This window comes from Anas platyrhynchos, chromosome 27 (assembly GCF_047663525.1).
Source record: "Anas platyrhynchos isolate ZD024472 breed Pekin duck chromosome 27, IASCAAS_PekinDuck_T2T, whole genome shotgun sequence".
NCBI lineage: Eukaryota > Metazoa > Chordata > Aves > Anseriformes > Anatidae > Anas > Anas platyrhynchos.
Window position 1 is genome coordinate 5,353,461 of NC_092613.1, and position 24,990 is coordinate 5,378,450.

The window sequence follows — 24,990 nt, forward strand, 5'->3', positions numbered from 1 at the left end:
GCCTGCCCGCAGGTCAAGCTGGACACCAGCCCTACCTGAAGCTGCTCGGAGAAACGCAGCCACAGGGGCACAACCAGGGCCAGCGCTGCCTCCTGCCTGGTGGCAGGGATGGGGGGAGCAGCCCTGGTTCTCCTGCTGCCACAGGTGGGGTTGTATTGGTTTCCCCCCATCAGGATGCTGCTTGTTATGGAGCAGCAGCTCCTCCTTGGCAGTGAGCAGCGATCCATCACCGCTGGGCGTTCGCGGTGCCGCTTTCCAGAGCAGCTCATCCGTCTTCCTCCTGATTACGCGCAGCCTGCTGCTCCCTGAGCAGCTCCAGAAACCAGGAGAACGAGGAAAGCTGAATCCCAGCTCAGCCTGCTTATGCCAGCCTTAAAGGTTGGGTACATAAAACCTAGAGGCAAGAAGGGAGAACTGTGAGGAGGCTGCCAGCAGCCAGCTCCCCGCATCAGCAGCCACCGGGTGCCCTCTAGCGAGCTGGCTTGGCTGGGGAGCAGCAGGGGCGTGCTGCCTTCACCAGGGCTGCCTTCATCCCATGCTTGCTGTGAACAGCTTAAAAACTGTTGGAGAGGTGCTGAGCAACCTCCCGGCACTAACACAAGCAAGCAATAGGGTGGGCGACCCTCTGGGAAGCTGGAGCAGCTGCAAATGTTGGTGGCAATGGGGCTGGGGAGCTGCTCCAGGTTGAAGACAGCAAGTAGGTGGTGAGGCTGGCACAGATGAAACCTGGGCTGTTCTCATGCTGCATCTGCAAACCTCAGCAGGAGTGGCAAATACTTGCACCATAACTTCCCCTCTCAGCTGCAAGGCAGACACATCCTGGGAGGGAAGGGAGGGCTCTGGGAAGGCAAGCACACAAAGAGCACAGGCTACGTAACTGGTAACAGGCCTTTACTTAAAGTCGTCCCCAAAACGCAGTACAAATGAAAAAATAAACCCAACATTGCCATAGAACGCGATCCATTTAATTAGACTTATGCTGTGGACACAAAAACAGGTCATCAGGTCCATGATACATGTACGTGCCTTTTTAAATAGTGCAAACACACAGAGACTGGTTATTGGGTTGCTGTGCGGGTGGGTGTTTGGATCCAGATTCTGGCTCGGGAACGGCGGGCTGCAGGGGAAGGGTGCTAGTGAGACAGGGCAGGAAGATTCCTTCCAGAAGAGCAAGTCTTTGTTAGCTTGGCCAGAGGTAAAAGATGTTTGTTCATACCTTAGGTATTTTCACGGACTGATCAAAGGCAGCTTGGAGTAAGGGACTGAAGCTAATTGCAGAGTTCAGCAGCTACGGATTCCTACACCTGCTCCGAGTGGCAGGCACAGGGTGTCCGTGCGTGTGTGTGGGCAGCAAATGCACATTACCACGGTAATAGCACATAAAAGCAAGACTGCAATCATAACAGCTGCCTGTATTCATCATAAACAAGTGCAAGCAAGTTGCTGAGGTGTGTAACCCAGCCTGGGGCTGCTGACCGTTCTGATTTCGCTGGCCAGACACCACCAGGCGGTTACAGGCATGGTCTCACTGATTTGCTAAGCAGCGAAGGAAAATTCCAGCCACTTTGGACAGATAACCAATGAAGGATATTCAGAGCAGGAGAGCTGCTGCCTGGAGGCAACCTGTTTCTGGAGCTGTTCCAAGCACGCAGTGTTTATCAGCCTCACACTACCTGTGGGTGTCCTTGACCTTGAACGATCAGCCTCGCAGTGCCTCCTCTTCAAGGATTGCAACACGACCTGCGGGTGTTCAGCTGAACAGAGCGTGCACAGGACTCGGGGAGTTTCTTCCTCACCTCATGCATCACTGCAAGAGTAAAGCCAGAATGGAGACCGGAGCCCTGGCTCTGCGTCCTTTCTTCAACCATTAAATCGTGCTGTCTTCCGAAGCAGCCAGCCTCCACTGAAGGCCTCTAATGAGAACATTTCTCTTCTTCCAGGAGAGGAAGATGAAGCTCAGAACAGGCAAAGAGTGAGCAGGCAACTGCAAGCTACCCTGGTGGGTTTTGAAACTCGGTTTTCAGGCCATTTCCATTTGTCAACAGCCACTTTTGTCCTGCAAGGACAGCTTCTCAGTAGCAAATATAATATCATTACTGGATGGAGGACCCTGGCGAGCTGCACCACGGGTTCCATCACAGCCATGCACCGTAATAAATAACGCACAGAAGCAGAAAGTTTGCAACAGTCTTCAATGAAACACCCAGCATTCAGAAGCACTCTGGGGGCTGCTCCAAAGGCTCTCGAATTCACGTAGCAGCTTTGGTGAGGCTAAATTTGGCTCCGTGATACAGCTCAGCAGAGGATGGACACAGGTGTTTGAACAGAGAGCTGAAGCAAAGGCTGATATACTGGGCGCATCAGCAAATAACAGTCACTGGGAGTAACTGCGAAGAGGCACTTAAACTGGAAAGACTTGCAGGAGCGAATGCAGTGAGTGTTGTGTGGGTACCTCTGGCTGCCAAAACGGGATGAAGGCAAATGATGTGCAGTGTTTTGCAACGAAGAGCACTGCAATGTGCTGAGCGGCAGTGTACAGCTGAGAGGCTTATGGTTCCCATGCTCTGTTTCAATATCCATGTAAGAAGTTTGGTGGCTCTAGGGCTAAACGGTTCTGAGTGAAAAGCGGAGGTATCTGTGGATGAAGTCCAGACTTTGGGCGCGCTCACACTGGGGAGACTTCAGCAGGTTCCTGAGGAGCAGCAACCAACGTCACTGGAGAAAGGAGCAGGGAAGCAGAGACCTTTCTAATCTGACAGTCACAGGACAGCTGTGCTCCACGCTTCCAGCAGACACGCAGCAGTGCCTGCTAATGCTTGCCCGAGGACCACTTCTGCCATATTGCACTTCGTAGTAAAACCTCACCGAGAAACAAATTGCCAGGAGTGATGAGACAGCAAGGCTGTAGTCAGAGAACTTGAGTTCACACCCATCTCAGGGAGATGCTGAGCTCCAACAAAACGCAGTTCTGAACAGAGCCCACATCAGCTGTGGCATCTGTAGAAGAGGAAATCAGTAGCACTGCCGGGCCGACAGCTCACGGCATTTAATATCGCGACCAAGTGCTTTGAGCTAGTTCTTCAACTCACACCTCAAGCCTGCACTTCCTCAAAAGTGTCAAAAAAAAGAAAAAAAAAAACAAAAACAACAAACAGCAGCTCCTGCTGAATTATTTTTTTAGCCTTATACTTAAAGCAATTAAATGTTCTTCCCTCCTTTTCCCTCACCACCCACCCCCCCCGCCCCAGAGCATAGCCACAAGGTGGGCAGTTACATCTCACCACGAGGTGCTTGTGCCGCAATAGCTTATTCTTCTATAAAAGCATGATCAACTGTAACATTGAGAGACATGACGACTGCTATTTCAGTTCAAAAGAATAAAGAACTTGTCAAATGCATGTTGTAAACACCGTGGTTCTACTCAACAAGAAGTCACAGATAAGAAGGTCGTTACCCCAAAACGCATCCTGCGGATTTGGATTTTATCACAACAGCAATTTTCATTTAACAATGGAAGCTGCATACAGATCTCAGTAGGATTTTGGTACAAATATTCAACCCCTTACAGCAGCCTAAACTCTCCGTACATTTTTTTGGTCAACACAAATTACAAGCTTTTCAGTGCAGCCAGAGCTGAACAATTCAGTACGACTGCTTTGAGCAAAATGTTTTTGTTTTTAGAAGCAATTGGGGTGAGGGGAGATTCACAGTATCCAGAAGTGCCACAATGCACGCTGCCTGAACCCATGCTCCTAAAAGGAAAGCAACTACCTGAAAGTGGAAGCAACTACCTGGCAGGAACTCCCTTCTGTGATTCGAGGAGATAACACCACTGAGCTTCGCATGATTAAAGTGCATCACCTGCAATTTAAGAGCCCTTCAGTTAGGGGAGCAAAAAGTAAATCTTTTCCACACGGATCCACTCCCACGTAAGTACGGATAGTGCAGCAAACAGAAGGTTATCCCCCGATTTTTACAAGAGAACTGTAAAGAACAGCCAACAGCAACAACCTAAATAACAGCTGGTGTAGAAATAATCACAACACAACGCAAAACACACGAGCGACCTGACTTTTGGCAGTGATAGGCAGTGACTGCAGATAGCACCTACTCCAGTATCTTTGCACAATAAAAACAACAACTCGGACATGGGAGACTGCTGGGACTTTCTGCCAGGCAGGTTTTGGGGCTTTCATTGCACACCTGACCTGTGAGGGCTGGACCAGCAGAAGGAGTGTAGGAAACAAGGTGGAAAGAGCCAAGAGAAGCACCAAGGTCTAAGCACTATCTTTTTTTTCCCTGTCTTTTTTTTTTTTTTCATTTTTTCTTTTTTTTTTTTTCTTTCTTATCTTTAACCAGGAGTGGAGCACTCCCTAGATCAGAAAGGGAACTGTACAGACGATGACAAAACAGGCTATATCCTAAACAATGTACTGAATTCACACACCTGTATACTGAAGAGAGGTGAAGGCACTCTTGCTGCCGGACGCAGGCTCTCCAAAGCCCTGGAGAACATGCCAAGAACTGCCTTCCCTCGCCTCTCTGGCTCTCCATTGTGAACTCCAGACTAAATGGATGGCAAGACTATTCACTAACCTGATGTTTAAAATAAATAAGGACCTAGAAAACTAACAGAAATAATGCTTAATGCATGCTCCCACAGCGCTGTCTTCTCCCACTGGCTCCACAAACTCCTCGGCGCTGTCCAGAATCCAGAAGGGAAAGCTGGAAGAAGTGTGGAGGAGGGCTGCCCGGTTAGCCAGGGATCTCAGGGCATCCAAGGTGGCTGCAGGAAATTCTCTGGGAGCCCCAAGGCTTTACACTCCTATAATTCACCCCTGATTTAGGGGTGCATCTACCTGCCTTCCACACGTGAAGAACACAGCTCCTCTCCTTGGGGGGAATACTCTGAGCAGAAACCCTCGCAAAGTCAGTCGGCTGAGGAGGAGCTGAGTACACTTCTAGTGCATGAGCTCATAGCTTAAGAACATATAGCCCTTTTTGAAGTTCTACGTGAGCTTTAACAACAAGTACACTAACCATAGACAACTTCGGAGAACAACATAAATGCTGAAACAGATCTGAGGCATTAAATCACTGGGAAAGGACATCGTTGGAGAGCATTCAAAAATTAACACCAAGCACAGTCCATAGACAGTGCATTGCAGGACTTTTTTCCCCCTCAAAGGCCCATACCCTGTCTGTAAAGCCACATCACACAGAGCGAGCATCTTCTAGACTGGCCTGATGAAATGCAGCAATGGTGGAAGCTGCAGCTGGGGAAGCTGCAATGGGCACTGTGATAAAGAGCTATTATAATTTAACCCAGCTGGCACGCCAGATTCTGAGCTAACACTGGACAGGCTTCAACAAAGCAACAACAGCTGACATAGAACTGTACTGAAATGAAAAAAGAATCAATACAAGTGAAAAAAATCCAACAACATGGCACAGTATAACATCTTACTTGACTCCCAACTGGTATGTAACCTGAGATGGCTATAGATTGACACTGCTCATTTCAAGTCTGGAAACAAAAGGACCTCAGTTAACAAACACACACAAAACAAAAACAAAAAACATCTTATTAAGATACATGATTATTTGCTTCTCATTGCCTTCAAGAGAACTGATCCTTGGAGAAATGGCTTCTCTAAATTAGAACCCTCTTCACCTCCCCTCCCCTCCCATCTTCCCACCCCACCCACTCTGCATATATTATTTGTCAGCTCCAGACTCCTCCCTTAAAAAGCATTGCACAGGGTTTGACTTCCTGGAGAACACTCCAACAGCCAAAGTCATAACACTCTCCAAAACTTGCCTCCTGCAAGGACCAGTTGTCAGAACAGAGAATCATAGTAAGCCATTAAAAACTAGGGTATTGATACCAACATGCTGGTTATTGCGTGCTCCCTACAGGGTTTCATTAAAACAGACAAAAAAAAAAAGATGCTACTTCATTTGATGCAGATGATTCATGGGCAGTTTGGAATCTTAATTCTCTTTGGTGTTCACCTGATGATCTCTGAAGTTAGGGTTTGTGTAGAGTGCAAGAGAATCTGCGTGCTATCTTTTGATAGAGAAGGCCTGAACTGGTTCAGCTATCCCATAAAGATTCTGATCACCATCTCAATCTCTTTCCTGCACACTGGACAAGGTGATCTCTTTTTCTTCAACATCTTTGCACACTTGAAACAGGCCACAAGGTGAGCAGTCCTTCCATGGACAATATTCCCATCCCGTGGTCTGTGATGGCATAAGAAGCAAGGATTCAGTAATTTTTTTATGCTCTCTAAAGACTGTATTTCTTCCTCCGTTTTACGTTCAGTGAAATGCAACAGGGACTCTCTGCTTTCACATTCTCGTGCCAAATCCAAAGACTCAATAGAGCTGCAGGGATCTACGTGTAATTTGTTCTCTACCACGTACATGTCTTTAGGTTGGCCAACTGGAGCAGAAATAGTCCTTCGGCAGTCCGGGACATCTATCCCTTCATCCTCGTCTTTGTTTTGCATAGCATCAATGTTGGACAGAGAAAGAGAATGAGCCAGTTTGGGACAATCTGAGTACCAGTCCTTCCGTAGGGCCCAGCAGCGGTAACAGTACCGTTTGCCTGGAGAGTTAAATTTCTTGCATTTGGTGCATTGCCAGCAGTCCTGAAGAACGATTGAGGCAGACAAAAACAGCAGCAAGTTAGTGTGATATTGCATACAATTCTTTTCGCCAGCATAGGAAAAGCAGAAAAGGAGCTTCAACAAAAGAGGACATTATAACCGAGGCTTGCAAATGCATGGATGCTACTTTGATTTTCCACACCTCAGAAAGCCTAAGGAATATTTTACTGCCCTTGATTTTCCACACCTCAGAAAGCCTAAGGAATATTTTACTGCCCTTCTCCCAGCCTCCACCACTCTGCAAGAATACAACATTCTCAAGCTGTGCAGTTTATTGAATCTTCAGTATCTCACCCTAAATTCAAGGGTAGAGCTCCTGCAATCAGTTAGGAATATATCTCCCAGACTTATTAATCATTTAGCACCTGACGAACCCGCAAAACTTATAGCTGCGTATTTGTTTACCCCACAAAACAAGTGCAAGAGCTGCCCAAGATCAGAGCTATGTTTCAGCTGCCCAGTGCTAGGGACATCCCAATTCATTGAGCATATGCAGACCAGAAAATAATGCAGGAAAATGTTGGTGTCACCAGCTACAAAAATTATCATGACACGTTTGCTGACTTAAAACAAGACTCAAAAGACTCTCCTCCTGATTTGGCCATACAAATTGTTTGAGAAAGAAAAGAAAAAAAAGGGGTGAGGTGGGGTGTGGATCCTCTCCTCATGGCAAAGACCACAATGAAGCAACAGACAGCTTCCTAGCCTGCCTGGATGTCCAGGACTCAGTGGAATGCTGATTTTGACTCAGATATTTGCACTGACAAGTTTTTCAAGTATGAACCAGATTCTCTTACCACAACCAGGAGCTGTAAGATGAGTTTTTCTAACTACAGCTAGGGCTGCAGCATACTCCAGGCAAGGAACGCTGACCTAAAGGATGCCTACCTCAGAGGCTGCAGCTTCTGTGTCCGTGTCATCACTTAAGCACTGAGAATCCTCCAAGTCATGCAAACATGCATCCTCAGTCACCTGGGAAAAGCAGATATGCTGTCAGAATTGCGGCACGGATCTGTGTTTACAATGTGCCTGGCACAGTAGAGCAAATCTAAAATAACACCATAATCACCATGAGAATTAATCCATTTAGAGAAGTGAATGGAAAGCCGTTTTATGTACTGTATCTATTCCAGAACATTGTTGATAACTGTTGCTGAGCTGCTTTACAGTTGTATTTTCCTGTGATCGATTTATCTCTCTCTGATGTACACAAGAGTCATACAAATGCAAGCATATACACCTGAGTGTTCCTACTAAATTCCGTGGAAGAAAACATGAATTCAATCATTTAAACATAAATCTGATTAATTTTTCTTGTGACTAGTGTTACTACCAGCTCAGCTAGCAGATTCAGGCAAGAAGCTTATCTTATACAAAACATTAGCATAACGTAAGCTGAGATTTTCTTCCTTTTTTAAAAAAAATTAGATTTGAAATACTGGCCACAAATTTAGTAGAGTTGGTGCCACAATTTTAAGTAATTTTAAATTAATTGTGTGCCTTGAAAATGCACGTTTGAGAAAAAAACAGACTAACTACAAGGGAAAGCTATCACATCATGTACAGAATGGTGACAGCCTTTTCTAAACACAATTTAAACTCTGGATGATTACAAATCTAGCTCCTTTCAAGTCAATGTAACACCAGAAGACAGACAAAAAGCAAGGGATTTTCATGATAAAAAGGATTTTTTTTTGCATGCAATCGCTTAAACGAGGCCAACCAGTGGAACACGTGTACTGTGGCTGTTTGGAAAGGTACCTTTTTGTCATCTTCTTTCACTTCCTCGCAGTCAGCTGTTTCCACTTTGACTGCAGCACTGGTCTGATCCGACGGACTTTCGTTGAGGAACCACAAGTCATCAGTAGTATCTGAAACAATGGCAGTGTCTATGTCCTGTTGGAGAAGAAACGAGAGAGACCACTTAGAGCTCAGGGTATCAGCAGCAGGAGCACCAGCACTGCAGCCACAGCCAGTGAACACCTCGCCCTTTTTCCTCACTAACAGCCTTCTCAGCCCTGGTCAGCTTCTCCAGTCACCCCTAGGAGAAAAAGGGACAGATCACTACTCTCAAATAAACCACCCCTTTTTTGGCAGCAGCACTGTGCTCGTTCCCCTTGCTAGCTGGCCATACAGCAGCTGGCCACCACGCTACCATCATCTGCACTGCGTAACAACTTTCCACCCAGAAGAAGGGCAGCTCCTGCAATACAACCAGTGCTCTGGAGTGCAGAAGGACCTCCAGTGGATAACAGATTGCCTAGTTTATTTAACAACACTAAAGGTAACCAACCACCTGATGTGAAAGGCTGGGACAGGAACACAGAAAGGAGAGGCTGAAAGTCCTGAAGGGATGTGGGAAGGGAAGAGAAGGAACAAGAATTTATTATTTACTTGGAACACGAAAGAGGAGAGGAAGAGAATACAGTTCACCTCTTTAAAATGTCTACACACCTGGTTAGTCTGAATATCTGTTGATCCATTACTTCTGGACTTGTAATTGCTTCTGAGGTTGCCTAAAAACCACCATGGAAGACCAGCTACATCCCATTCCTCAAACACTAGGTCCAGTTTAGGCTTCTTGCTTTTAGAGAGGTTTTCTATTAAGTCTTTGTCTGTAAGAGCCAAGTAGAATCTAAGTCACGCCACACCTACATCATTTAAGAGACTAGCAGAGAAAAGTTTGGCCCCATCTGATTTGAGAAATCTTCCGTGCTCTATCTGAAAGCCAGAGATACTGCTAACAGCTTTGAGGTTCGTGTAAGCATACTGAGATGTCAGATCTGCTGCACGTCTGTGCCAGTGTATCTACCCAAGCAAACCTGCCAAAATAGTCACCATACAGCCATGAGAGGTCAAAGAAGCATCCCCAAGCTCCCAGTGTCTCTATAACTGTGCACGTTTCTCTTTAGCGTTACCTTAATTTTAAGACTCAATACACAAACATGAACACTTCTTTCAGAACTCTATCCAAGTCAACACAGAGAAAATTCCTGAATGCTTAATATGTAGAAGACTGATTTGAATTTGGTTCAGATTTCAGATGATGGGAGCTCCTGAATTCCCAAACCAGCTCAAAATACAAATCAGAAAGGTAAAAATCTATTCTTCATAGCCCCCTGCTTCAGCTTCCTCCCTTTTAGCCAGTGCAGTTTAGTCTACGATCCTCAACTCAGAGGTTTGAGCTTCGAGATAACCTTGAATCCATCTCTCCTCAGTTCTGAGAGCTTCAAAAGGCACCGACAAGGACTGTTTCTGCCTCCTCTGTACATGCAGCCAAGAAAATATTTACTGCTCCCATTTTATCCAGAAATATGCACGCTTGCAAAGATGATTTAGGTTTACAAATTAGTTTCCTTGATACACGAATAATCTGAGAGGAGAAGGTGGAAAAACAGGAAAATTGTTTCTGTAACATCAGAAATCCTTGAGTGAACCAGCAAGAAATCCCCAGACATTAAAACAAAGGAAATGTCTAAATATGAAGGAGCTGTATGATACTTAAAGTGGGCAGGAAAAAAAAATCCCATTGTTATTCAGATTCCTGATTGGTTTGCAGGTAATGACTGCAGACAGCTCAGGCTGTGTTCTATGTAATCAGAGGAGAGAGTCCCTTGGGAAGATAAATAGATACGAGTATAATTTCGGCATTTAAAATACCCTTCAGCAAGGTCTGTAAGATTGTTGATGGCATTGTTTAGTGATAGATGTGCTTTTGGGGCTTAACCTGCCATTTTATTCAGTGTTTGTTTGTTTATGAGACCAAATATCCAAGCTAGAAAACAAGTCTATCATGAAATACCTTCGACAGACATTTGCAGTTCTCTCAATCTTTGCCATAAAATGATGAGTTTTAAAGATTGCATTTCACAAGTTTTTATTAGTCTCCCAACACCCTCCTCCAGCAGCTGCCTGATGCAAAGCTCAACGTGTCACACTGGGGAAGAAGTGCTTGCACACGCTGTCACCACAGAAAAGCTGGCACTCACCTCCATAATTCTCACATTTGTGCTCTGAGGTAGACACAGCAGATGTATTGCTTTCACCTTCTCTGATGACAGTGTCAGAACCTTCTTGCGGGCTAAACTGCGTGAAGGAAGGAAAAAACAGATGTTAGTCCACCAGAGCTTATAGGGACAAGGGGATGTAGCACTTCCATTCCGAGTCACCAGCTGCAGTACAACACCAAAAAGGCATGAAGAGAAACAGGAGTTTCTGAACAACAGCTATACACACTGTTAACTCTTTAGGAAGGCTAATGCATCTGTAATCAGCACAAACAATATACTTGCAACCCAGGAAAAATCTTAAGACTGGCAAAAATCCAAAAGCTGCCATCTTAAATGAAATACTGTGATCTTCATGACTCTCTGGCCCCCTCCCAGACCAATTACCTTAACCCCAAAATACACCTGAGAGAAGTTAGAATACATTAAGATTTTTCCTAGGTTTCAGATTCTGCCTGAAAGCTTCAAAAACAATCCTATTAAACACAAAACCTATTCACACTTTTTAGAAACTTTAACTATTTGGCAATTCCTACTCAGAGAGGGGATGAGAGAGAGGGGGAAAGACGTGAAAAGACAGAGCACGCTGGAGGAACTGAGGACTAGAAGTGCTACACCCCAGAGAAACGCGCTCAGAGACTGGTACTCTGTTATGATGAGAACAGAGAAGGGTCACTCTGTCCCTGCTCTGTGGACTCCAAGAACTTTCAGGAAGGTGAGGACCTGGCAGCCAAGCAGCACAAAGTTCTGGCAGTCCACCATGCACAGGTACAGAGAAGGGGCACTCTGTACAACAAAAGAAACCACCAGGCAGTGGGTTTACCTTCAGCTGGTCTTGGCTTGGCTTATCGACGCTCTGTTCCTTTGCGAGATTCTGTGCAGCATCTAGATAGCAGGTAAAACAAAAGAAAAAACCTTCCCTGGTAATAACCATTCTCACAACACAGAGGGTCTTCAGCAAGCAACCAACGAGCCAGGCTTGGCAGACCTCTAAGTAACCCTTTAAGGAAACAGAGCCCTTTCTTTCTTAGAGAGCTGACCATTTCCTAAAGAGCCATCCCTTTAGTATTCCTTGGGCTTTGATAGACAGATAGGGAGGCAAAACCCTATGGAATACAGCTGTGCCTCCCCACAAATGCAGCTTGATGGAACTACAGCATGTAAGAACCTTCCTCCCAATGTGAAAACCTCTTCTGTCTCCTATGGCCTGTCCTCAGGCTGTGAGCTCTAGGTCCTTCATACACACAAGGCCTGCATGGAAGCAGAAACCCAGAGCAACAGCAGAGGGTGGGAACTTCAAGGATGGACCAGATCTACACTGAAGAAGGTGAACAGAAAAAGTAAGGTTCTTACAAATACCTGAGAATACTACTGCTTTTGGTACTTGCTTAGAGAGGCATCCTTCTGAAGGGTGTGGGCATCCAGAACAGGAACTAGATTAAGAATTCCATGCACAGCAGGCTCTTTCCTGGGTAACTGAGTATATAGCCATACTACAGTTTGATCCAGACAACTATGCTGGCCCCACAAGTTAATAAAAGGCCAACATGAACAGCAAGAACAATCAACAGAATCTTTGTACGTACTGTATTTAGGAATTCACTCTCTGAATAGGATGACTTGCTAGAAAACAAAAGATGCAAGGATGGCTCCTGCTTTCTCCCATTTCAGTTTAAAAATTCCCTGCAGAATGCCAAGGAGATATGAAGAATCTGATTCACATCATGAATCATGGCACTGATACAAAAGCACTGAAAACTACCCCTGTAGGCAGAAAAGTGGACCATAAAGTGATGAGCACAGGACCACAAAATGACATGGTTCTATCCCACATTTTTTGCCTTCCACGCATTAGTTCAGCTTTCTTTTGTTCCCTTCCCTCAGCATACAGCTTCTGTAGTCACTAATTATTTGATACCTGAAGGAAAGCAGAAGCCAATTGGCTCATCCATCACTGCTTTGTCTCCGCAGTGGCATTAGAAGAGCTGAAGAACTGCCCTTCTAACAATTCACAAGTGACACGTACTAGTCTTAAACACTAAGAAAATACACTCCACTTACTGGAAGGCTTTCTTTGAAGCCCACATATTATCAGGAACTGAACGTAAAATGCCCTTAAGGAGAAGTAGGTATTCCTGAAACCTCCTCATGTGATTCATACTAAGAGTGAAAGTTTGCCATGTAAGGACACCATCTGATAAAAAGCATTATGTAAGAGCTTAATCTTCGTTATCAAGATGTACTGCAGTCACTTTTCTTTCTACAAGTGTACTTGAAGCGGGCAGGATAATCTGCAAAGTGATGTTCTGACAAGCACTGGTTTGGCTAATGAACACAAGTGGCTATTGCACAACATGAAACAGAATGGCCTCTATGCCCTGCAGCACCTTCAGCTACTGATATATTGCAACAAAGGAAAAACAATACCAGGAGTCATCCTTCCTACATATTTGCCAAAGGCCTGGTCTGCCAAACCTGTTTCGTTTCATGGTCACACACACACAGGCATACATGGTAGAAAAACTCAATGGCCATCTCACTAAAGGAACAGTACTTCCTTTGGCACGATTAGAAATAGTGACACCACGACTGGAGCACACACACACACACAGCCACACGTGCAGGGCCACAAGCACACACCAAGTGGAAGGGAACAGGGCAGCAGAGGAGAGCATTCTGCCGAAATCTGTTGCTCTCCATCTACACTGCCTACACGGAAAAGGCCAGGGTACCACCAGCAAGGGAAACTGCACTCACACAGTAAATCTGCAGCTACGTGTTTAGACAGTCTGCTTAGGAAGGTTCTTTTGTATAAACAGGGAACGGAGGGGAACCTCAGAGGTGCTAATATATGGCTTAAAGCAGACACATGAACAGTTTAGGGCCATGTTTTCTCAGTTTCTAAATTTGAACTAGTGTTTATGTCTGTCTGCACAAACAGGCTAAGCACTTAGGAAAAAGTAAGCCCATATTATCTGCCTGGAGACCCCAGGAAGAATGACACGAGGCTGCACAAATTCCCTGGTATAGTTCACTCATGATTTGCACATTTGTGCTTTCAAGAGATGTTTATTTTCACATGAAGATGACCAGCTGTACAGTGGGAACTGGCTGCAAGGGAGCCATCAGCTGACATTAAGTTAAGAACAGATTTTAACTTATGACTGAAGGACTTTTGATGTAGATAATTTCTCTCATGAGCTGAAAAACTAATAGCAACCTTTAAAGGTTCAAGTGTTTCATTAAAGTCCAGACCTCTTTGGATTGCAGAACTAGGTTAGGTTTCCGGCACTCTTTACATTCACTCTCAAGACTATGAAAGCATAAAATGAGGTAAGAGAAGTCAGAATGCTATGAAACTGCAAGAAGACTGAGAAATCAATAACCATTTGGACGAGACACTTCAGCCACGATGATTTGTACATCCGCAATATTTAGTCTGTCTGCCATTCTGAGGCTTGGCCACTGGTTGCAGGCAGCTGTATTACTCAACCACTACTAACTGATTTCATACCACAGCTACTGATGGTGCACACACAAAAAAAGACACATACTCAAAGAGATTGTCTTGTCAAAGCCTTCATTAGCAGCTTGTTCCAACTTCAGAAACACATCTTTTCTGAATATCATTACTTACCCAAGTTACATCAACACTATATTGAATATAGCTGTCCATACCGTGACAAACCTACCTGTCATTGCAGCAGAAGTCAGGTTCCGTTTCAACATTTCATAGACTGGGCTGTTGAAAAAGAAGGAGATAGTTTATTATGCAGAGAAATGCTGGAATCTGCAGGGCAATTTTTGCCACTCTTTAGCTAAATGCTTGCTACAGAGAAGTCTAGCTCAGAAACTGAGGGGTGCAGCCTTTAGCATGAGTCTGAAACCAACTGTCTGAGAAGACACAGAAATAAAAGGGTGGAGGAGATGTCACTTCAAGCAGCTGTCTGGACCATTCAGAACTGGCTCTTCAAAATAAAGGAGCTGAACTTGAACTTGTCAAATCAACTAGCCAAAAGTCACTGGCATTCACGGAGGCTTATGTGACTGTAAGTGGGAACAGTGACACCAAGGGTCTCCTGACTCAGCAATCTCTGAGAGACATCACGTTAACAGCCACTTTTTCTTACCTTGGATCTTTTACAGAGAAGCTCTCCAGCCCCAGCAGTTCTCCCAGCTGATCTCCTCCACAGTACACCATGTGTTGCTGTCTTTTGTCATACAGCTGCTTCACCATTATATACTGTCCTAGGTGATGCATAACCTGTGGACACGGAACATACCATGAGCCACGTCTGCAGCTGAAACCAAACCACCAAAGGTCCTGGAAATTTGCTTTAGTTTATGCTACTTGCCTCCTTACATAGTGTCAGTCAAACAGTACCTGCTAATTCTGCATTTCTGGCATCCATCAGTGCCTCACAACTAAGGGAGAATTATGCTTTAACACACTGCTGTAAGGTTTATAATTACTAACCCTTGACAGGAGAGAAAACTGAGCTGAAAATGGATAAACAGGAGTTCACTCTACTATCCCACACTAAAAAAACACATCATGTTATCTGGGACATCTCCCAGAGTGACAGCTCCGAATGGAGCCTGTAAGGTTCACATCAACTTTACAAAGAACTATCCCTGGAACAGAAAACCCTGAAAGAATGGTAGCAAATCATTCAAGGTCCACTCTTTGAAATGGGAGCAGGAACAATATAACAGCTCAGAGTAAAGAGAGTGAAATGGCATGGGGAGGAGGCAGAAGGTATCACCAGCTCAAAGCTGTATAAGCTGTTACTAAAGGATAGCCACAATTGCAGTGTCATTCCTGAGGAGACAGCTTGCAAGATGCAAAAACGCGAGCATCAGTATCACAAAGCATGGAGAGAAAACATCCTGTGAGAGCTACCAGACACTACCAGTTACAGTGAGGAATCCACAGGACAAGAAGAAAAAAAGGTGAAAAAAGTTAAGCACAATATAGGCAAGGATCCATCCCCCATTACCCACCAAAGTGACCTCCTGAATGACAGCAAATGCCACCAAAATTATGCTAACAGGATGCCATTCACTGCAGAAAAACTGCCTTAGTGGAGTTAAAATGTTAATCCATACGAGCAACATGCATTTAATACTCAACTCCCCCCATTTAAACCATTCAATTTGTTTTTCCAAAACTTTTTAGAAGCTAAATAAGTTATTTAAATGCATAAGTGTTTAAAATAAGTCACAGGGCTCTGCAGGAATATTTGACACATTCATAATGAAAAACCACTGCATTTAATTCTTTGCAGACAGGCTACTCTTGTAAATCACAGTCGGTGTCATTTTTTTAATCTTGTACATATATTGCATTTTAATCTTAAAATAAATGAATTCACAGGGTCTCTCAGGTTTAGCTGACAAGCTATTTCAAAGAAAACTTAAAAGAAAAATATCAACTAGAATCCAATTTTTAAGGCTTTCATGCACTGAGCAGACAGCAAGACAATTGAATCCTACGCCCTCTCAGGTATGTGACTATCTATCCCATCTTTCCTCTCTTTAAAGAGGTTTTTGATTTTGTTTCACACTCCATTCCCAATTCCTTCAAAGGCTCTCAGGACAATTAACGATCAATCAAATCGCAGCAGCCCTCCGGGTGCGGTATCCCTGTTTTGCAGGTAGGGCTTCCAAGCACAGAAGAATCAAGAGCCAGCCCCAGCCCTTCCCCACCAAGGGCCATCTGCCAAGAGACCAGGGACAGGCAGAGTTTCAGTGCCTGGAAACTGAGCCCACCTCTTTCAGCGTGAAGGTTTCTCCTTGGGCACCTGCAGCCTGCAGAATCTTCAGAAGTGGCAGTTTGGGTCGCACCTAAAACAAGAAGCAGGGATTTTTGTTAGAAGGAGAAGAAGCAGTGCCCTGAGAGAAAGCACGTTGCCCTGGCATGCCTGCCTACCATAGCTCACAAGCCCAAGTTGCTAAACCTGTGGAAGTTTGGCACACCAAGCCCAGAGATAACAACTGTGGGATGAAGTGGAGATCATGGGAAACACCGCTTGCCTCAGGCTAATTTGCTGAGGGCTGGTACTCTTTTACAGGTCATCTGCATGGACAAATGCTTAAAAAAAAAAAAAAAAAAAAAAAGCTAGAAGGACTGGAAATCAGCACAATCATTCTGACTCAAGTGCAAGACAAAAAAAAAAAAAGCTCTGGAATTTGGGCAGACTGCTCCAAAGGCTTTAATCACTCCCATTGTCCAATTAACTTTGATGTCATTCATCATGTGAGGAAAGATCGGAAACTCAGACCCATGGTATGGAGGCCTGGGCAGTGACTAACCAAAGCACTGAGTCACACATTCAGGAGCAAAGACGGTTAATTAACACCAACGATCAGGACGTGTATTTTCTGTGTACCTCAATCATCAACCAAAACCTTTACTACACGAAATTCAAAGAATCCTAGGAACAATGCAACTGCACCACCACCTCTTTAGGTTTCACCCACACACCCCAGCCACTTTGAGTAGCAGAGGAGACAGATGATGCTATGCAAAACAGCAAGTTTTAAATAGCTCCTTCCCCCGCACCACTACTTCATCTACTCCACAAGAATTCTAACAATTCTTAGGAGAGCATCACCCCCTGGATCCACGCCTTGTGTTCCTACAAAATGTCAGAAAGCCCTCACTGTTCTGCCTGGAAGCTGAATGCCACGTCATTGTGTACAATATTGTATGCTAATGCGTACGTTTCCCACACTCAACCTCTTGCTCTGCTCTCCTTTGTCTCCCAGATGCTAACACAGCGAGATGTTTCAATCTGGCACTGGGCAGAACGTCCAACCCTCAGCACACGATGTTCGTTGCTGTTTCCCCTACACTTTGACAAGACCTAAGCTCTCAAGGCATGTAATTTCTGCTAGTAAAGGACTTTAGCGATCAGTGTGAGGTGGGCCTCATGCACACCCCTCCTTTCTGCCTTTATAAATGCAACTCTAACACCTTTCCTGCCTGATGTGAACAGTCTGCTTACAGCCCTGCATTTATTTCCTCAACAGCCAGCTCTAGCTGCACCACCATTGTCCTGCAGAAGGTAAGGAGAGGAGGGGTTTGGGTGCAAATTAATTTGTCCCTCAGCTATTGAAGGTGATATTGGCAAAGCATTTGTTCCACCGTTTAAACATTGTACAACTTCATTTCTGCTGTGAGTGTATCTGGTCTGTTTTCTCATTACTGTAACTGTTGGATGCATTTTCAAGCTCAGAGCAACTCATGTCCAGCCACAAGCCTTTCTAAGACAGCTTCTTCACCAGGAAAAAGCTGAGCACAACACAAGTAATTGCACGTATCAGCACTTAGTTTTCAATAAGATGAAATTATGTATTTGCATTCATTCATTTCTCTAATGACCAGTCTCAAATAGATTTTGAAATAACTCTTCATATCTTTCTTATTAAAGAAATAACCCAGTTCGCTTGATCCGTTTAGAAGGGGCCCTCATTAATCACAGTACAGCCAAAATCAAAGCGTTAGTCTGGAAACTGAGTGTTGACAATCAATATTTTGGTAATAATACCCCAGCCTATTTATGTAGTTTTTTGAGCACTGATTGGAATAAATATTCATACATATGAATTCTGCCTAGGACTTGGCTATGTTTCAAAACTCCTAAATTAAGCCTCAAATGGGAAGATCTAACTTCCTCTCAGCTCATTTTCATTCCTGCCCCCTCCTTTCATATTGTAGAGACAGTTTTTTTTTTTCCCAATGAAGTGGCTCTGGCAGGTGGGATGCCAGTCTTGGAGAAACACCTCGCTTTAGACCAGCTTTCTCTAGCCACTGTTTACACTACAAATATTTCTTTGGGCTGCCAACATACCAGGTCAGAGCCAGGCTCCCACACCCCAAACCATGCGCTTGCCCGTTGGCCTTGGCTTGAAGCTTCAGCTACCTTTTTGTTCCAGGGCTGCTCTAAGAATAGGCAATAAGGACGGGTGCTGTGCTTGCCACTTACCTAAGCAACTCCAAAAAAGGCCTGGGGATGCCTTGCTGCCTGAGCAAAGTTCAACACGGCACCGTTACGATGCTCCAACACCACTGTCACATAGTCTAGCACTAGGAGAAATGTTCTACAGAGAATTTTTCTAAGTGCAGGTCCTGCATGAAAACGTGCATCATGCCACTGCTTGTACAGCCCATGTTAACTGCTTTGTCTATTTTTCTGCCCTTGAAAATACTCCTAAATCTCTAATCTGGTAGTCAAAGCAACAGAAATCTTCAGGATAAAAGCCCTACTCCATCAGGCTAAGCTCTTCTTACTTAAACGGCATTAAAAAGCTTCGATTTGATGGAAGAAGTGGGAGTTTTAGTGAGAGGAAAGCAATGAAGGTAAGTAGGGGAGATAATTACCTGGTTAGCTTGTCCAAGAGTGATTCTGCAGGCATCCTCAGCTGCTGGATGCTGGGCAGAGCTTGAAGATGTCATAGTGGCAGTGATGAGCTGTTTGTGGCACAGACCTATAAACGAGAAGTTTCACGTCCCAGTTAAGCTGCGAAACCTGCTCTTGGGGTTTAATCACTTCCACTTCTTAGAAGTTTCAGGAAATCTGCGTTTCAAAAATAGCCCTGCCTGCATATCCTAAACGTTGCTGTGCCCCCTCACCTGCTCTCCTACCACAGACCTGCTGTGCCCCGTCCTGGCTGCAAACAGCAAACTGGGACAGAGCTGCAGGGACTTGGGGCTGCTTCTGCTCTGCCCCTCTAAGGAATTGGTGAGGAACCTGGACCTGCCGGCTCAAGGGAAGCACCAGTCTCTGCCACGCTGTTAGTGAGTGTAGTACGTTGAAATCTTTGAGTCAGAGGGTGGGGGAAACAGGAGCTGAGTCACAGCAACCCCAAGGGAAATCCTCCCAGAAGAGCAAAGCCCTGAGCAGCCAGGGCTGATGGCAATGATTAGCACGTTCCCCGCCTGCTTTTGAAGAGATGAAAACCCGCGAAAGCTGCTGCAGCCTCCATCCAGAGCGAGGAGATGCAGGCCACAAGTTAACAATTCCACCAGCACCGCTGGCTGGGTGGGTGAAATGATCCTTTCCTGGAAAGGAACAAAAGGGGAAATCCTGCAGCGATTTGAATTCGCAGCCCTATCAGCTTCAGCATCCACCCCAGGCCGGCAGCTTCATATGCAGAGCGATCTGCAATGACTCATGTTCTCGACACCATCCAGCCCATATCTGCCCCACACAAAGTAGGTTCAAAACCTTCATCCTTACAGAGGAAGGACAGCGTTAATTAGCTGCACGTGGGGACAGAGTAAACCGAACCCGCTGGAGAAGGAACCCAAGTCCTGACCTCTTATTTCACACAGCGTCGCCTCCGCCCTACAGCACGCGGATTTATCGCTGAAGCAAAGCCGTTCTGCTTCCCTGGAACAGGGCACAATAAATTCTGACTTTTGACACTAATCTACTCACATTTTTTACAGGCACCATGAAGGAAGTCCTGCAACTGACTCTTGCTCACACGGGTACATTTAAGGCTAGTGGGAGATGAACTACAAAGCAAAGCCTGGCTCCTGAGCTTGCCCACGCGGCTGCAGCTTTAGGAAAGTTTAGTCTGTGGATTCTGGCAGAGGTGCCAGCTTGTAACCCTTGCCATAATTTAATTTAAAAATCTGAAGCCAAAAAATTTTGTTTTTTTTCAAAGAAATATCTTAAGTTTGCTGCCACGAGACTCCTGAGAGACAGGAGATGAGTCTTCCTACGTCGCTTAGGGAAGACTGAGTCGGACGCTCAGCTACATTCAGAAGTGAACAGGAGCAAAACAAGCAGGCTTGTGCCTGAGGAATGTAAAAACATCTCCAGTTGAGACAAAACAAGCTGGACACTTATCTAGCAGGCACTGCAAATACTTCGGTTGACAAAAGTTAGTTTCAAAACACATTCAAGTTGATGGGCAGTATCACACATTCACACCCTACCCCTCCCACTGCCCCGTTCATTAAGGAACAGGCACTAATTTACTAAGAGGCTTCTGGTATTTCTTATACCATTGCATTTCCCCGAAATAAGCACTGCTGGGGATAAAATCCTTCCTGAAGATGAGGCATCTCTAAATGCTTAAAGCCCGATAAACGTGTGTCAAATTCAAGCTTGGTAAACCACCCTGACAGCAAGCAGATCTAGGCACAACCAGAAATAACTGGCTTAAAGCTGAAGTCGCTGCTGTCTTCAGTTCCTTGACAAGCTGGCAACTTACCCCTGCCACGAACTCTGTGGGAGCCACAGCTGAACTTACCCACCGTGAGCTTCTCCGCTCCACGTCCCCTCTGTGCCTCTGCTCCTCCGAGTCCCTGTGCTAGGAGCAGCTCAGAGCCAGCCCCTGCCCCTCTGCTGGCCGCAGCTGGCTGCTAAATGCATCAGGGGCAGCTGCAGGAGGTGTGAAGGGCAGGCAAAGAAGTGTGGAGTTCCCCCCACCCTGCCTTCCTGGAAGGGGACTGCTGCCCCAGGGTAAGGCAGAAAAAAAGACGTGAAGTGCTCCGGTGCTGCTTTTAGTAGAGGCAGGTGAGCTGGCGCCTCGCCTCCAGCCCCTACAAAGGGGATTTGTTAGCAGGTTAGAGCCTCAGCACTGCCTTGGAACATCAGACTTCTTTTTAACTTCTAATTAGGCTACCTAGCAAGTCCTGGGACATGTCCAGGCTGCAAACACCCACAAGGTTCACAGAGGCAGCCCCTGGTTGCCTTGCCCGGACAGAAAACCTCCCTGATGCCCTGCTCAGGCTGGCCAGGAGGAGAAATGCTGCCAGTTCCTAGAGAACTGCCCGGCTCCCTGCTGCAGTCCTACCCAGGAGCTGTACTGTCCCACTAATTTCATGCCAAACGCTTACCCTACAATGCTGGAAGCTTTCAAATTAATTTTCAGCCATCTGAAGGAAGCAGCAGAGGGCTCAGCGCTGCTCCCCTCCGTGGCTCTGGAGCCGTGTAACAAAACCACTCTGGAGGAGCCTGATGGCTTGGAAGAACCCATGAATCACAGAAGAGTCACCAAGCAAGGATTTTTCCCCTCAAATGCTTTATATGGGCATTGCAGGCTACAGGGATGAGCACAGCCTGCCCGTCCTGTGAGTAAAAGTTCCTGAAAGAGATCAGAACTCTTGTGGAAGGCAGGGTTGAGAGAGAAGATCGTAGCTAACGGCCCCAGAAGCTGCTGCAAGCTGTGTGCGTGGGCATTTCTTGGCAGCCACATCTGTAAAGCTGAGAATAGATTTCTAATTCGGCTCACTTCTGTGTCTTTCATGCCAGACTGACGCGCTCTGCAGCTTCTGTGCAAAGTGGGGGCAGCAGCAAGGAGCATAAAGCAGGCGTTATCCCGCTCGGTGTCCCCGCAGCCTCACTAACACCTTCCTTACACTCTGCTCTGAAGGGCTGTCCCCAGCCAGCAGCATCCTTCCTGCTTTCAAACGCTGTAATTGCTCCAGAAAACAAGCTTGCAGTCTCGTGTACAGTATCGTGGAGAGAGAAGCCCCACAGGGGAAGCTTTAGACAAGCACTGATCTGACAATTGAGTCACAGTTAATTAGGTTTGTCCCTATCAGTGCAAGGCCCTGGGAGCTTTGTGTCTGCCAGCTCTGCTCACCTTTCTCAGCACCACGACTCCTCCCCGTGAGCCTCGCTCACATCTTCAGCCCTTCTCCGGGCCCTAATTCTCACCTGAGTGCATCAAAATTCCTCTGGGAGAGCTGCAAGGTGCTCCAGGGCCACCGTGAAGGGATTTGTCTCCTTGAGCTGGTCCCAGGGCTACCTGGGGGCCGCAGGAGGAGGGAGAGCTGGGGCATGGATTCGGGGATTTGAACAGGTTTTGTGCTTTACGGCCTGCTTGGCTTCACTTTTCACTGTCCTGCTCTTAGTTGAGTGCTCCGATTCGTTGCCTGGATGCTGACTTGGCATTTAATTAGGAAAAGTATCCTGAGAAAAACCTGATTTCACCACAGAGAAGCCCCGCAACGCATCACTGAAGGCAGAGCTCCGGCTTTTAACAACCAGCCAAAACGCTCGTTTTAAAGAGCTCCTTTTTGGAAACTGTTCTGGAATCAACTCCAGAGCTCATACAGCAGATGTAACAACGCTGAATTTCTCCTGCCCCGGGTTTTGTTGCGGACACGCTGCATCTGCGTGCTGCTACCTCCAGCTCTGCCAACGAGGCGCCGAAAGCAGCCAACCTGTGACAGATGTTAGCACTTCTCAGAGTACAAATGTTATGCAAGGCCCTTTTATTGCAAAACCAGTTAAGCGGGAGGAAAACAAAACTGATTGTTTCAATTAAAAAGGAATGCTGGCCAAGGGCTCTGCAAATCTCCCTAAATCAGCTGCTGCTGACAGTGGCTGTTGCTGGCGATGGCTGGAATCCGGCAGCAGCTCCAGCCCGACGCTCGTGTTGTTGTTTCCATTTATCTCTATTTTAATATCTTAAATCGGGCTTTTCCTTGGGCTGCTTTCATAAGGGGATGGCAAATCAACATCACCATTTAAGCACAGAGAGGAAGCAAGTCAGAGAGTTAAAAAAGCTGCTTCTTCACCAGGTGAGGTCTAACCGGAGCGTGCTAACCGTCCTGCCACAAAGCTGACATTAATTTTTAAGCCATTAAAAAAAAAAAAAAGCCATTAAAAGCTGACATTAATTTTTCCGGAGGAGTGAAACTGAAGCCAGTAATCTTAGCAGTAGTGAAAAGCGAGAAAAGCCCTTATTTTAACCACATTTTCAGCAGAACCAGCCGTCTGACATTTGACTGCAGCTGAACATCTGGGGTTTTTTGCCCTGCTCCTAGAAGAGTTGCTGAACACGTCAGCGCCCTCCTGGAAGCCCGGCTGCCACACAAAGCCCAGAGCTTGTCCCTGAAGACCCGGGTGCTCTGTACCCAAATTCTGATCTCCTCGTTCACCTTATTCACTTCATTTACCTCTCAGCCTCCTGTTGGGCAGCGCAGTGCCTGCGCCCAACCCACCTGCTGGAGATGTGACACGAACGAGTACTAGGGTGGGTATAAATCCAAATTTCAACAGCCGTCTGTGTTTCAAGTCTCCTTTCGATCCCGCTTGCTGTTCTTTCTCCAAAACAGCTCTTCCCTCAACCTGATCCTATCAAGGACTTGATTAAATTTAAATTCTTCACCTCTGATGCGAGCACTGCAACCCTCAGCAGCTCTGCACTGCCCACAGCCAGCAGAACCGCCCATCCTAAAAAAAAAGGCTCATCTTTTACAGCCCCTCATGTGCGATAACTGCAGGGCTTTACACCCCTGATCTCTGGGTTATTAATGCCTCTCTGAAATTAACTCCTTGTTACCACGGCTCTTAGCAGCACCACGCTGGGACAGCCCCTGGTGGCGCTTTGCCCTGGAAAAGCAGTGTTTAAGGGTAAATCGTGGGGTGAGAGATGAGGCACGGCACAAGCAGCTCCAAAGAGCTTCATTTTGTGGTTTGGGCACATTGTGCTGCTCCAAAATATTAAATTTGGCAGCAGAGCAACCTGGGCTGGGGCTGCCACGGGAGGGCCTGGCACAGACACACTTGGCACAGCTCCTTGTGCTGCCGGGACAGGTGGTTTAAGCACCAGCTGCCCACACACCACGGGTCCGGAATTGTGCAGAATAAAGCTCAATTTTTGAATAAAAAGTTTGGGGGTCTCTGAGGGGCACCGACACAGCGCTCGGGGCCACCTCATGAAGGCCGAGCCCTCAGCACACCCCGAGAACCGTTGTAGACCCCCACAACGCACTGAATGCTGCCACAGGAACAAGATTGCAAAGGGGCAGCTCCGATTTTGGGTCAGAAACTTGATTTTCACCCACAAATCCCGAGCTTTACCCCCCCCTTCCAGTAACACCCCCCCCTCCCCCCCCCCAAGGCGCAGCGCCCGGCGGGTGCCGCACGGCCACGGCTCCACTGCCCACGACCTGGTCCCGGAGCCCCAAATCCCAACCCCAAAAGCGCTCCCAATCCCAATCCCAATCCCAATCCCAACCCTAATCCCAACGCCAATCCCGCTCCCAACCCCAACCCCGCTCTCCCGGCGGCTCAGCTCACCCTAGAGCATCCCCATGGGCCCCGGGCCGCCCCCCTCAGGGGTGGGGGTTTCCCCCTAGGCCCCCCGCGGGCTCCCCGCCTCCATCTTAGCGCCGCGGCCGCCCGCCGCTTCCCCTCGCAGCCAACATGGCGGCGCGGCCACTTCCGGCCCGGCGGGGCCGTACCATAGAGCGCGCCGGAAGTGTGGCCTAGAGTGGACCCCCCCTCCCCTCCAGCCTTGGAGGACCGTGCTGAGGGCAGCGCGGCGCCATGAGG

At 46.6% G+C, this 24,990-nt stretch overlaps 1 protein-coding gene across 5 annotated transcripts; it reads right to left on the reverse strand.

The window, feature by feature from the left end:
* Positions 1–874: 874 nt before the first annotated feature.
* MDM4 (MDM4 regulator of p53) lies at positions 875–24,894 on the reverse strand. 5 transcript variants are annotated; one of them, XM_038168168.2, is made up of 11 exons: positions 24,736–24,894; positions 19,068–19,174; positions 16,454–16,528; positions 14,812–14,945; positions 14,374–14,423; positions 11,505–11,566; positions 10,664–10,760; positions 9,129–9,289; positions 8,436–8,570; positions 7,563–7,646; positions 875–6,656 (listed from the first exon to the last, which is right to left on the reverse strand). In XM_038168168.2, the coding sequence occupies exons 2-11, from the start codon at positions 19,140–19,142 to the stop codon at positions 6,102–6,104; spliced, it is 1,428 nt and encodes a 475-aa protein (XP_038024096.2). In that variant the 5' UTR covers positions 19,143–19,174; positions 24,736–24,894; the 3' UTR covers positions 875–6,101. The 5 variants fall into 5 exon arrangements, with proteins under 5 accessions (XP_038024096.2, XP_038024100.2, XP_038024098.2 ...); XM_038168172.2 differs by lacking the exon at positions 24,736–24,894 and adding an exon at positions 23,610–23,794; XM_038168170.2 differs by lacking the exon at positions 24,736–24,894 and adding an exon at positions 21,540–21,688.
* Between the last annotated feature and the right edge of the window lie 96 nt (positions 24,895–24,990).